The 12,128-nt window shown below is 48.4% G+C and overlaps 1 protein-coding gene and 1 long non-coding RNA gene across 2 annotated transcripts in view; one reads left to right on the top strand and one right to left on the bottom strand.

The window, feature by feature from the left end:
• Window positions 1-575: 575 nt before the first annotated feature.
• Window positions 576-4,000, top strand: LOC104852515. The gene is made up of 2 exons (XR_777509.2): window positions 576-911; window positions 1,726-4,000. It is a non-coding gene; the product is annotated as an uncharacterized LOC104852515 (long non-coding RNA).
• Window positions 4,001-7,774: 3,774 nt separating this feature from the next.
• LOC104852514 (cytochrome P450 4B1) overlaps window positions 7,775-12,128 on the bottom strand; it is a 20,806-nt gene continuing 16,452 nt past the window's right edge. Inside the window, exons 5-12 of the mRNA XM_010610251.2 lie at window positions 11,496-11,678; window positions 11,116-11,267; window positions 10,881-10,987; window positions 9,967-10,157; window positions 9,608-9,741; window positions 8,738-8,802; window positions 8,552-8,634; window positions 7,775-8,160 (exon numbers count right to left, since the gene is read on the bottom strand). Coding sequence (XP_010608553.1) covers window positions 7,977-8,160; window positions 8,552-8,634; window positions 8,738-8,802; window positions 9,608-9,741; window positions 9,967-10,157; window positions 10,881-10,987; window positions 11,116-11,267; window positions 11,496-11,678 — 1,099 coding nt within the window. The 3' untranslated portion in view covers window positions 7,775-7,976. The remainder of the gene's footprint in view (window positions 8,161-8,551; window positions 8,635-8,737; window positions 8,803-9,607; window positions 9,742-9,966; window positions 10,158-10,880; window positions 10,988-11,115; window positions 11,268-11,495; window positions 11,679-12,128) is intronic.

The following is a 12,128-nucleotide window of genomic DNA, read 5'->3' as shown; positions in this document are numbered from 1 at the left end:
ACATTAGAGTTGCTCATTAAGCAGTGTTTTTAGCTACCAGCTTGGCCTCCACTCTCCTTGTGCTATGAGATCATTGGAGCTGGCAAAGGTTGTTGAGTCACCAAGGAAGGAGAGAAGGGAGCAGCCTGGGGGCTGCGGAGAGACAGCATTGACTCCCTGCAATGCCACCTCTTGGCTAGATAAGGGACTTCAGGGAGAGGAGCTCAGCAAGGGGTTGTGCATTGAATACACTTAAGGGGAGATGAAGGATATGGAGCTCAGAAGGAGAACTAGGCCTCTTATACACCTTGCTTCTCTCAGACAGCTTCCATCTAATGGGGCACAGATTCTGGCTTAGGGAAAGCCCCAGAAATAGAAAGAAAAGGGGAAGAGGGGAAGGGCAAATGAGAGGAATAAGGGAAAGGAAAGAAGGAAATGGAATTAATATGAGAAAATGAAAAAATGGAAACAAAGTCTTTCTAAGTAGGGAGGGGTGGCAGAGTTGGAGGGAGGGGAGGGGAATAGGGAAAAATAAGAACCAAGATATGTTACTTAAAGGTACAGATTACCAATGGTGAATGTCATTATATTATATACAGTAAATGTATCAATAAAATTAATTTTTTAAAAACCAGCAAAGTCTGGATAACAACACAGATAGGTTATGCAATCATCAAATTGCTGACTTTTGTTGAATGATCCGCAGCTCCGTCCCTGTGGTAGTCCTGCCTTTCACTCTACTGCAAGGACTAGAACTAAGCAAAAATCCTTGCTGAGTTCTTTCCCTTGGTGACAGGTCCACCCCGACCAGGAGCTGCAACAGGTGCTGAAATGGGTAGAGGAATTCCCAAGTGCCTTTCCTCTCTGGTTCTGTGGAAGTAGAGCTCACCTGGTAATCTATGACCCTGACTACATGAAAATGGGGAGATCAGGTGAGAATGAAGCCTCTTTCTAGCAAGAGAAGTTCCTTGCTCTATAGTGTATGCCCTTGACCTGTCAATTTCCAGAATAGGAGGACACTTTGGCCATCATCCCTGAACACTTCCCATCATTCACCCAGACCACAACTCAGCACATGCCCAGCAATTCTTCCTCACTACTGAAGTTTTAAAACAGTTGTGTGAGACCAATTTTCTTTCTTTTCCTTTCTTATTTTAATCAGATCAAGGAATCCATTGTATAAATTGTTCTAAGTCTGAAAATCAAACCGTATCTATACCAATTTGGGTTTGAAGCCTTTAACTGTCACTTGTCTTATGTCATAAAATGACTGAGCCAGCATCCATACTAGAAAAACAACAAGAGGGGCTGGGAATTTGGCTCAGTGGTTCCGTGGCCTGCTTTGCAAGTCCAAGTGTCAGAGTTCAATTCCCTGTTCCACAAAAGAAAGAAAGAAAGAAAGAAAGAAAGAAAGAAAGAAAGAAAGAAAGAAAGAAAGAAAGAAAGAAAGAAAGAAAGAAAGACAACAAGCTCTGTTTTATTCCCTGGCAATGAGGATGCAGCCATTGTTTCTCCCCGGTTCCCCATCACAGTCCTGGGAGTGTTCATCTTCTAGTACAAGAAGCCTACCTTCCTGAGACAAACTGAGAGTCAGGACAGACTTAGAAGGGATTGGAAGCAATGGGAGGTAACATGGCACAAACTGCCAACCGGCAGGCATCAAGAATTCATGACAACCCGTGGCCTGAACATCAGTTTCCTCAGGGCCACATTATTTGGGCCTCGGTTTCCTTGCTTGTCTTTCAGATCCAAAGGCCAATTCTGCCTACAGATTCCTGGCACCCTGGATTGGTATGTATATCTAAGATACGAGCACAGTCCCTGCCCAGTAAGTTTCCCAAGCACCATGTCTCTGGCTTATAGAGGACAACGGATACCCAGACACCACTGTCGTGAACCACTCCTCTATCAACCCTCACTGTTCTTCTTCTCATCAGACTCTTATTCCCTCCTAATGCTGAAATGAGTCCTCCTGAAGCTCAGCTTCTGCCACATCTCTTGAAATATTGCCAGCCTGGCATCTATTTATGCCCCTCCTTGACCTGCCCTCAACACTTTTTTAACCTTTATCTAAGAGTTGCCATAATCACAGCAGATGGACCAACACAAGTGGGAAATCCACATTCCTGAATGTATGTGTCCTTCCTGCCTTGTCCTAGAAATTCCGCCTTCTGAGGGTTGTCTGCACCAGTTCCACAGCACAGTTCCTCCCAAATTATCCAGGGATCTGATTCTGTCACACACTCACACACACACACACACACACACACACACACACACAAACACCTATCTCTGCCCAGGGTATGGTTTGCTCCTATTGAATGGCCAGACGTGGTTCTAGCACCGGCGGATGTTGACCCCAGCCTTCCACTATGACATCCTGAAGCCCTACTTGGAAACCATGGCTGACTCTGTTCGAGTGAAGTTCATGAGTCTCTCTCTTGCCAAGTTACGCTGCCAAACAACAGAACTACTTGTCCCTGGCAAGGGAGCGGCTCATCAGTCAGGACTCTCCTCTGGAGATCTTCCAACACATCTCCTTGATGACACTGGACTCTAGTGCGCCTTCAGCTACCAGGGCAGTGTCCAACTGGATGGGTCAGTGGTAGGCCTTTGGCTACAAGGTTCTTATTCTTGCTACTGATATGGACTCACCCGAGAGGCAGGTGGGGGAGCTAACCTGGTACAGTCAACCACATTTGCTTTGCGCTATTCCTACTACAAAGCAAGATTCTGGCTCTAGCCCTAGGCCTACTGTAATTTCAGTCTAGATCCAACCCTACCCCAGATACATAGCTCTGATTCCCAGCATGCCTGGAAGCCCAGATGCTCCTGTCATCTTTTAAAGGCCCAAGGACCACAATGGCTGTAAGACAGAAGTAACACATGCTTCAGTGCTGCGTGTCCCCACCTTTGAGGGAATTACCACTCTACCATCAAGTCAGACCTCCTAAATGACAGGCTCTGCACTGGGGCTCAGGTACCAGTGCCTGACCAGCTTAGAACAGGGCCGGAGTCCACATCTCACTGCACTGTCACTGTCTGGCCCAGGAAATGCTTTGGGAAACAATTTGCCATGAATGAACTGAAGTTGGCTGTGGCCCTGACCCTGCTCCTTTTTGAGCTACTGCCAGATCCCACCAGGGTCCCCTTCCCAATACCACGACTTGTGTTGAAGTCCAAGAATGGGATCCATCTTCATCTTCGGAAGCTCCACTAACCCTGGTGAGTCAACAACAGGCTCTGAGGGTCTCATGCCTACTATCTGGTCTTCCTGTCACCTGCTTCTCTCCCCAGCCTGTCCATTCATCTGCTTTCTACCTGCTCACCTTCCTGTTGTCCTGCCTCCTTTCTGTCTGCCCTTCTCTCTCTCACTTTTCCTTAGGCTCCTTACCAGTTTGCCTGTCTACATATCTTCTTCCTGCCTGCATCTCTCACTGCCTATCTACGCCCTGATCACCTGCCTATCCTTCAGCCTACCTACCACTCTACCCGTTTTTTCTTTTTCTACTTGCTTTTTTTTTCTATATGAGCTTCCTACTGCTTCTATAATCAACTACCACAACCTTTATGGTTTTAAGTAACAGAAAGCTATTCTCTTATATTTCTGGAGCTCAGAATCTGAAATGGGTATCACTGGGAGAAGATCCAGTTGTTGATGTGGCCGACCGCTTCTGCAGGGTCCAGGAGAGAACCTTTCTGCTTGCCTTTCCACTCTAGAGATGAATTCTTTGCATTCCTTGAACCTGTCACTTCTTCTTTCTTTAAAGGATAATTTACCCATCTCAAAATCTTTTACTCAACCTGTCAACCTTTAGAGTTCCTTTGACATATGAGATAACATATTCATGGGCTTCAAAGTTGAGGCCTGGGACATCCTTGGAAGACATTATTCAGCCTGGCATTGTCCCTCCCCAACTATCATCTGATTTCTCTCCTGCATGGTCTCTGTCTACCTGTGTGTCTCTCACTCAAGCCTTTCCATCTCCCTCGTTCCTGAAATAAAGTTCTTAATGCCACATGGAATGTCTTGTTTCCTTTGAAGGATATAACAGGGAAAAAGAGACAGAGGGAGAGGAGACAAGTGCCTTCTGAGGAAGGAGGAGATGACAAGAGGCTTGTGGTACCAGTACTTCTGCCGGGCCCGATGCAGCCCACCATCTTTGGGTGGCCTCATCATGCCCCACAGTAGCTCAGCTGCTGAGGCTGCAGTAGCTGAGTTTAAACAGAGGGCTTTTCTCTGGGACCTCAGACAGAGAAGCTTACATCTGTCAACGCAAGAGACAAGGCCTCCAGTATAGTCAAGGACTAACATTTCTTGTACTCGATTTTTCAGAAGAGGTTCCAGCTAGATCCCATCTTGAGCTGAGTGGGAAAACTTCAGGTCTGATCTAGCATGGGGGTCCCAGGACCTTGTCCTTCACTCAGATGAGATGTGAGAAGAGAGCCCAGCCTAGCCGTGTCACCGAGTCATCTGTCCACCTCCCTCACATATAGGATCTAGAAACTCCTCAGGAGGGTTGGGGAGTGGACAGCTGTCTGTAAGGGCTGGGAGGGGCCCAGGCCCTTGGGAGAGGATGTCAGAACCCAAGCAGCTCCTGCCCCACAGGACAGCCCCATGGCAGTCTCCCTGGTTGGCCACCCCGTAGGAGGAGAGGCAACACCAGCCCTGCCCATACTTGGTGAGTGCCAGGATGCAGGTATTTCTGAGCCGAGTCCTGATCCCTGCTCCCATCCATTTATGTATCCCCACAAGAGTTGTCTTGCTTCTGTTAGCCTTCATTAAACCAGACCCTGAATCTTTGCTTGTCCTGAGCATAGATTTCCCTCTTGCCTCAAACAGTTCTGAGGCCAGGGCCCTGGATGCTATAGACAGAACTTCCCAGAGTCCTCTGATGCCCTCAGTTTGTTATGGTCTATATCTTCTACCCAAGTTGGAATCTGCAGTCAAGACCTCTGTCCCACTCTCCTGGCCTCCTAAGTCACTGGGCTCCTGTGGTCTTGCTCTGCAAAGAGACAGGAGAGGGCAGGCTGGACTCTTGACCAAGGGAGAAGGGAAAGTAGGGCAACAGAGTTAGCTGGGAACGTACAAACAAGATTCCCAGGAGGGTCCCCAGCATCAGATGGTGCCAGAGGTGATGCTGGCCATGCTCAGAGAGCACAGGACAATAAAAGCTCAGAATTCTGGGTGTCCAGCTACAGGAGGCCAGCTTGAAACTGCACTAAGAAGGCTTTAAATTATTATTGAGTTGGCTTATAATTAGGCTGTTAATTAAAATTATGACTCAATCCAAAGCCCATGTGTGTCTTGCCAAATGAGCCTTTGCCTGGCATACAGAGCCAAACTTCCCTGTGCCAATGGTCACCGTTGAGATCTCAATGATTGATGATACTATGATGTTTCTATGGGCAAGAAGACACTACGGCTGAGGAATTGTGACACTGTGCAGCCATTCTCCCAGATCAAATGTTAGTTAAAGATAATACAGGTGTTTCTTTACACTTTCAGTTTCTCACACTAGAAAATCTATTCAGTATTTACATGTGTATCCTATTTATTTTACTTATGAGTATGGCCTCAGTGTGCATCCATTTAGCCATAAATATCTCTTATTTCTCATTCTTTATGGCTGAGTCATTATATTTTATACCTTAAAGGTATCGATAAAGATAATTTTTTGAATAAAAGAACATACAGGTGCCTTGCAAACTGTGACCTGCAAGATAACACAGGTGGCTTGTTAACTGTGACCTATCCTTTGCAAAAATACAATCATTCCTCCCTTTTACATCCAGGTTCATTCATTCCTTAGGTCCCACTATTCCTTACATCTACCTTTATACCCCTTGCTATGTTGTAAAATTACAAATACTGACAAATCCAGAGCTTGCAGTCTTATCCAGGAGAGCTAAGATCAGGTGGTCTTATCCAGGAGAGAGGTAAGATCAGATCCCAGCCCCCCAAATAATAAATTATCATTTATTCTTATTCTTGATCCTTTGTATATTATTCTTTCATCTCTGCTGTACGCTCATCAGGTGATTGAGCATTTCCCGATAGTTCGTCAGGCATTCCCTGACAGCCCGCCAAGAGCGTGTGCTACAGCTACAGGATTCCACAGGGTGTGAAAGTGTGACTGAGAAGTGACCTTGCTGCCTCCAAGCAATGAGCAAGGCCAAGGTTGAGACCCATTTATATACACATCCCCCAAATACACACAAAGAGAGATATGTAAGCCTCTCCTGTATGCACATTCACTGCACACTCCACACTCTACTCACACACATTCCCAGGGTCACAGGAGGCAGCAGAGTGTGTGTGAAGATCTAGAAGGTTCAAGGAGAACTCATCCATGGTGCCTACCAGGCACAGCCTCCATCCTCCCTCCTCCAGAAAGCCTCTCTCCTCTCTAGCACCAGAGCGCTTGTGTCTATTTCCCACCAACACACACCCCCAAAAGTACATCAGTACTAACTCTGGATTCTTGGTTTAAAGACACCAGAGGTCTCCTCTTCACAGGCTACTTCCCTTAGTACTGAAATGGGATCATAACCTATTCCCATTAGGACAGCATCAACCCTGCCCACACTTGGTGACTGTCTGGGTGCCGAAGGTCCAAAGAGATTTAGGAAATCAATAGAGTTATGCTCAGGTGCAACCCCAGGGGCTCCAGGTGGTTAAAACCTCAAGGCTTGGTTCCCACCTAGTGCACAAGGTGGTCGTAATTGGAGGCTCAGCTCCCACTCAGGGGCACGAAGTGGTGATCACTGAAACTTCATCTTCACTTGTACAGAGAGCAGTCTAGTGAGATGCTGGAACACAGGGTGGTGTTGGTAGCATGGGGCACAGAACAGACAGCCAAGAGGCACACCCTGGATGGGAACTCTGCATCATACACATTTGGGCAAGAAGGTTTGCATCTTCAGCAGATGGCCTATGTCAGGTCGACCAGGGCTGTCACCTTCCAAGTAAAGGATTTCTTTCCAGATGGCACACCCTCAGGGATCCATAGAAACATCACCAAGTTCCAAGGCTAGAATTCCTCTCTCCTGCCCCCCAACTCCAGCCTCAAGTCCTCTTGCTCTAGCTCTCTAATGCCTGGACTGGAGCCTGCTAGTGGCCTTATACTTTGAACCCTGGAAGTGTATGTGCCCACAGCCATCATGCAGCTGCTTCAGGGGCCGCCAGTGAAAGACCACTAAGTCGCTATGGGACCCCACCCATGAGGTTTCTCCAAAAGTTCTTTGCACCCTCACACTTCGCCCATGACTCAACACCTAATTCAAGGAGGGGGATTTCTTTCTCCCAGGAAGTTCCCCTCTAATGCCAATGTGCTACCTTCCCTGGTCTAACTATGAATTCCCAGGGCAGCATGTGACTGAGGCCCTAATGCTGAGAATGCAGGGATGACACACAGACACATGCAAGGAGGGAGGAAGAGACAAAGGGAAAAAAAAATCCTCCATATTCTTTGACTTTGCTTTAGAATTATTCTTTTTTTTTTTATAGTTCCAATTTACCTTGTTTTTCCTTATTTCAGTTATATTATGCCAGCGGGGAGGGAAACTTCTTCAAGAAAGGCAATCCCTTGAGCTGTCCCACAAATTACACACTACCTGATCACAACCATGAATCCCTCGGCAAAGCTTCTATGGTGTTCACTTTGTCACTAAGGATGGAATCTGCATTCCTCTACATTTCAGAAAGGTTACGGACTATAGAAGGTAAATGAAGTTTCTTGAGATGAGTAAGTGCTCATCTCACTGACTGAGTGAGTGAATGCAACCTTAAACGTAAGTGTAACAAGTATATTTTATAGACATTAGTGTTTCAGTGGCACTGTCCTCCAGGAAGTTGTCTATGCCAGTGCCTATTCCTCTTCCAAACAATAAGCCTCCTGAAGACAGGGAGCCACGACTACTCCACATTCATCTGGACAGTGACGCCCAGTGGGAAAGGAGAGCCTGGGCTGGTTAGGTCCTTGATCTCTGCAGAGCTACTTTCCAGACCCAGGGTCCACTGGCTTCAGGTACAGGTGGATTCCATTCTTGGAGCGCAGAACCAGCTGGGGCATCTTGATGGGCAGCTGCGAGGGGTCGAGGGAGAACTCAAAGCGGAGCAAACAGAGGGCCGTGACCACCTTTATCTCATTCATGGCAAACTGCTGCCCGATGCAATTCCTGCAGCGAGTAGTACAGAGAGGCACTGGGCTGTGAGGTGTCCAGGAGATGAAATTCAATGCTCTTAGTGGCTACCCAAACTCAGTAACCATTTTGCATGTATAACTGGCTGGTAGATTGATTGACCTGCATTTAAGAGATCTTGGGAACATAGTGAAGGCCTCGGCTGAATAGCTGCCTGATGGGGATTGTGGTTTGGGGTCTCTCCTGGATGACTGCCATCCACTCACTTCCCAGGGACAGGAATATAATAGCAAGAACTATGTATCTGAAGTTTTCCAGGCATTTAGGATAACCACAAACCCAACATCACAGAAGACCTCCTTCTTGATATCTCCCCCCACCTTCCTCCTCAATCCTGAGCACCTGGGAATTTGGGGCCTTTCCCTACCTGGGCCCAGCAGAGAAGGGCATGAAGGCAAAGGGATGGCGTCCAGATGCATTCTCAGGAGAAAAACGCAGGGGATCAAAGACCTAAGAAGACAGGCTTTGCCTAAATACCCACCAGGTCCTGGCATGTGCTAGTCCCCCTGGCCCTCTCATCCCCATGTCTGATCTTGGCCCAGAAATCAGGTACCTCAGGGTCAGGCCACACTGCACTGTTCCTATGGAGGGCATAGATGTGCAGAGACACCAGGCTTCCTGTAGACAGAAAAGAGGCTTGGTGACCAGGTGGCCTTAGAGCAGATAGTGCCACCTCCTCACAGGACCTGAATGCTCTACTGCCTCCCTAGCCCCCATTTAACCATTGCCAGTGACCTCAAGCTCTTGACCACACTCAACTCCTCAAAGTATTTTGATAAATCATCCTGTGCGGTTCCTGTAGCCTCAGAAGTGAGATTGACACCTGATACAGACATTTGTGGGATGAAAGAAGAAGAGGAAAGGAGGGATGAACCCACACACACACACCATAAAGTAGGACAGGCTGGAGCTATTATAACCTTTCTACTGTCAATTAACTAACTGTCGAGGAGTTACTATTCATAACATTATGCTATCAATAGTAGTTGCTACAGTTTCACTGAATGTTTACTATATATCAGGCACAGTTCTAAATACAATTTATGAAGACATCACATAAAGGTTTACATGATGTGCATGGCTCCGCATTAACTTCAAGTTATATGAATTATGTCCTGAAGTTATACAGGGCACAACCTGAATATGCACAGCGCTATGCACACCCTTGCTGACCTGTGTCTCTTTAATTAAAACTTTGAAAGGTAAATACCCTTCTCACATCTATTCTGTAGAAGAAGAAATGGAGATTTTGAGGCAGAGTAACTAACTTATATATTCTGGAGGCAGAATCAACCCAGGGCTCTCTGTAAACAAAGCCTAAACTCATCTCCCTTGGTAAAAAGTTTTGGTGAACATCACAGGAGGTGTCAAAGGAGCATCCAGGGGACCCTGATTCTACCCTCTTCAGCCCACTCTCTCCCACCTGCTGGAAGAGAGCGGCCATCCACAAAGTCGACAGGCTTGCTGAGCTGGCGGTACACCTGAGGCACAGGTGGGTAGAGGCGGAAGCTCTCCTTGATGCACATAGTCAGGTAGGTCATCTTGCCCAGATCATCCCTGCCAGCAAACAGAAAACTCAGCCTCTTGTTGATAATTTTCTGTAGGTGACCCTGAAAAGGCTCTATTTACAGGGAGTGGAGTAAGGATATATCAACACTCAGCCCCACCTCCAGCCAAGAATGCTGAATTACTAGAGGGAGCGGGACAACCACAGCCACCCTCACCTTAGTTCCAGGATGGCAATGGGCTGCGCACACCAGACTCCCCCTCAGCCTCACTCACCACTGGAAGGAGTCCTGGTCCCCTAGGATCTCACGAACCTCCTCCCTGCAACGCTGCTGGTGCTCTGGTTGAGAGGCCATGCAGTAGAGAAACCAGGAGATACCACTGGTGGTGGTGTCATGACCTTCGAACATGAATGTGTCCACTTCGGCCCGGAGGTCTTCATCAGACAGCTTGATGCCACTGTCATCCTGGGTCAAGGCATAGCAGAAAGACAAAAGGCTTTGAGTAGGTGCCAAGAACTTGGAAGAGTAGCTGTTGAAAGCAGGCCTGAAAGGGGGAGTGAAATCTGTTTGCACAGTGGGGATTAAAGCTTTTCCTAGGGTCGTATCCTTCTTCTAAGCCCATCATAGATGGCACCTATTCCGTGAGGCCCTGCCTGATCCCTCTGAACAAATGACCTATGACCTTGCCCAGTTGTCAGTTCTGCTCACTTGACACACAGAATCCCATCTAGCAGGAGAACACACCTTGTCTCCATCCACCTGCTGTCCCTTCCAGTACACTGTTAGGACCTGATGGACATCCTAACACAGAAACTGACTTGGCATAGGTGCTCTGTGAGTTTAGGGGGTGGAGGAATAAAGATCCGAATGAAGGAATGAATAAATGAAAGCTAAATTCTGAGATTCTACAATGTCAAGATACTTGGGGATCTCAGAAGTCTAGAAATGTCTCCAGGCTGCCGCTAGGTGACCCAGTCTCCCAGGTCCCCGAATGCCACAGCCCAGCCACACACACTACACCTCTGTACCTTTCTTGGTATGTGTGAAGGGACAAGAAACAGGTGACATTTACTGGAGAAAGGGCAGAATACTTAACAGCCCTTCTGCTGGGCAGCGTGCCCCGTCCTAGCAGGATGGTCTGAGGACCCCTCTGGGAGCAGCTCTCAGGCCGGGGCAATGGGTACTCACCCGAGCACCCAAGAGAATGTCCAAGAAGTCCAGGCGTCTCCGGTTCTGGATATTCTCCTGCTCCTTCTTGTCTTGCAGGGCTGCCTTCCGCTTCCCGATGACATGGTCTAGGTCAGGAGCACAGGAGTCACTGCCTCTGCCCAAAGGGGAGCTAAGGACCTGAAAAGGGCAGGATGCAGAGGGGCCAGGAGGAAGAACCAGGCTTCCTAGCAGCAGGCCCCACAGGAAGGTGCACCTGTATAGTCATGAGCCACCTGACAGGCCCGCAGGAAGCGGCGGCCATGTGGGGTGAGCCAGTAGATGAAGTCGTTGTGGTACTGGAAGGAGTCAATGCGCTGTTGCATCAGCAGTGTGAGGTCAGACACTGCCCGGTAGTAGCTGCTGTCCCTGTGCAGCAAGGGTGGAGGGAAGGACAATTCAGACACTGACCAGGGGCAGAGCCCTTCTGACCACAGCGCTTCCTCTCTTTCCCTTAAGCTCCCTCACTAAGGCAGATGTGTCTCCTCACCCCAACCAAGGCCTGGCAAGACCCCGCCTCCTCTCTGACCAGGCCCAGAAGGAAAATGGGGAGTAATGGGGAGGGAGGAGTATGGCCCGCCCTGAGGTGCCCCTCACCTGTAGCACAGGCCGCTTTCTCCTTTGCCAAAGGTGCACTTCATGAGTGTGTCCAGGGCCATGTGGCCCACATCGCAGAAAATGTCAATGCTTTTATTCTCCTGAGCTTTGTTCTCCCACTTGTCCTGGATCAGAGATAGGAAGCAATGGGGACACCCCACTTTGTCCTCCAGGACCCACATCCTGTCCTCCACCACCAGACCTATCTCCACACCCACACCATCTCTGCCCTGCCCTGCATCCTGCTGGAATGTGGGGCTTGGCAGCCTCTGGGCATCAGACTCAGACAGCAGGATCAGCAGGTACATTGCCCACAGCACCGATGCTTTCTCCTAGTCAGTGAAGCCCAGATAAAGGAGCAGGAGGGCGGAGGGGAGATGAGCTCCCCAGCACGGGGGCGGCGGGTGTTAGTCAAGCCCGCAGTCATTCTGGACAGGAGCTTTCTGCAAGGGGAACGACTAGCCTGGGAAGCACTGGGAATTCTCCAGCCCTGAGACTCTAAGTCTGACTTACATACCTGTTAGAGATGAGTTGTAGCTGCACAGAGAATGGTGGGGGGCGGGGGAGGCACTTTTTAGATGTGAAAGGCTTTCTTGATGCTCTCAATTACAGCTAATCCTCAAATCTGCAATA

Source organism: Fukomys damarensis, unplaced genomic scaffold, assembly GCF_012274545.1.
Source record: "Fukomys damarensis isolate Sample0158 unplaced genomic scaffold, DMR_v1.0_HiC HiC_scaffold_23, whole genome shotgun sequence".
Classification (NCBI taxonomy): Eukaryota; Metazoa; Chordata; class Mammalia; order Rodentia; family Bathyergidae; genus Fukomys; species Fukomys damarensis.
This window is presented reverse-complemented; position numbering and strand designations above follow the sequence as displayed.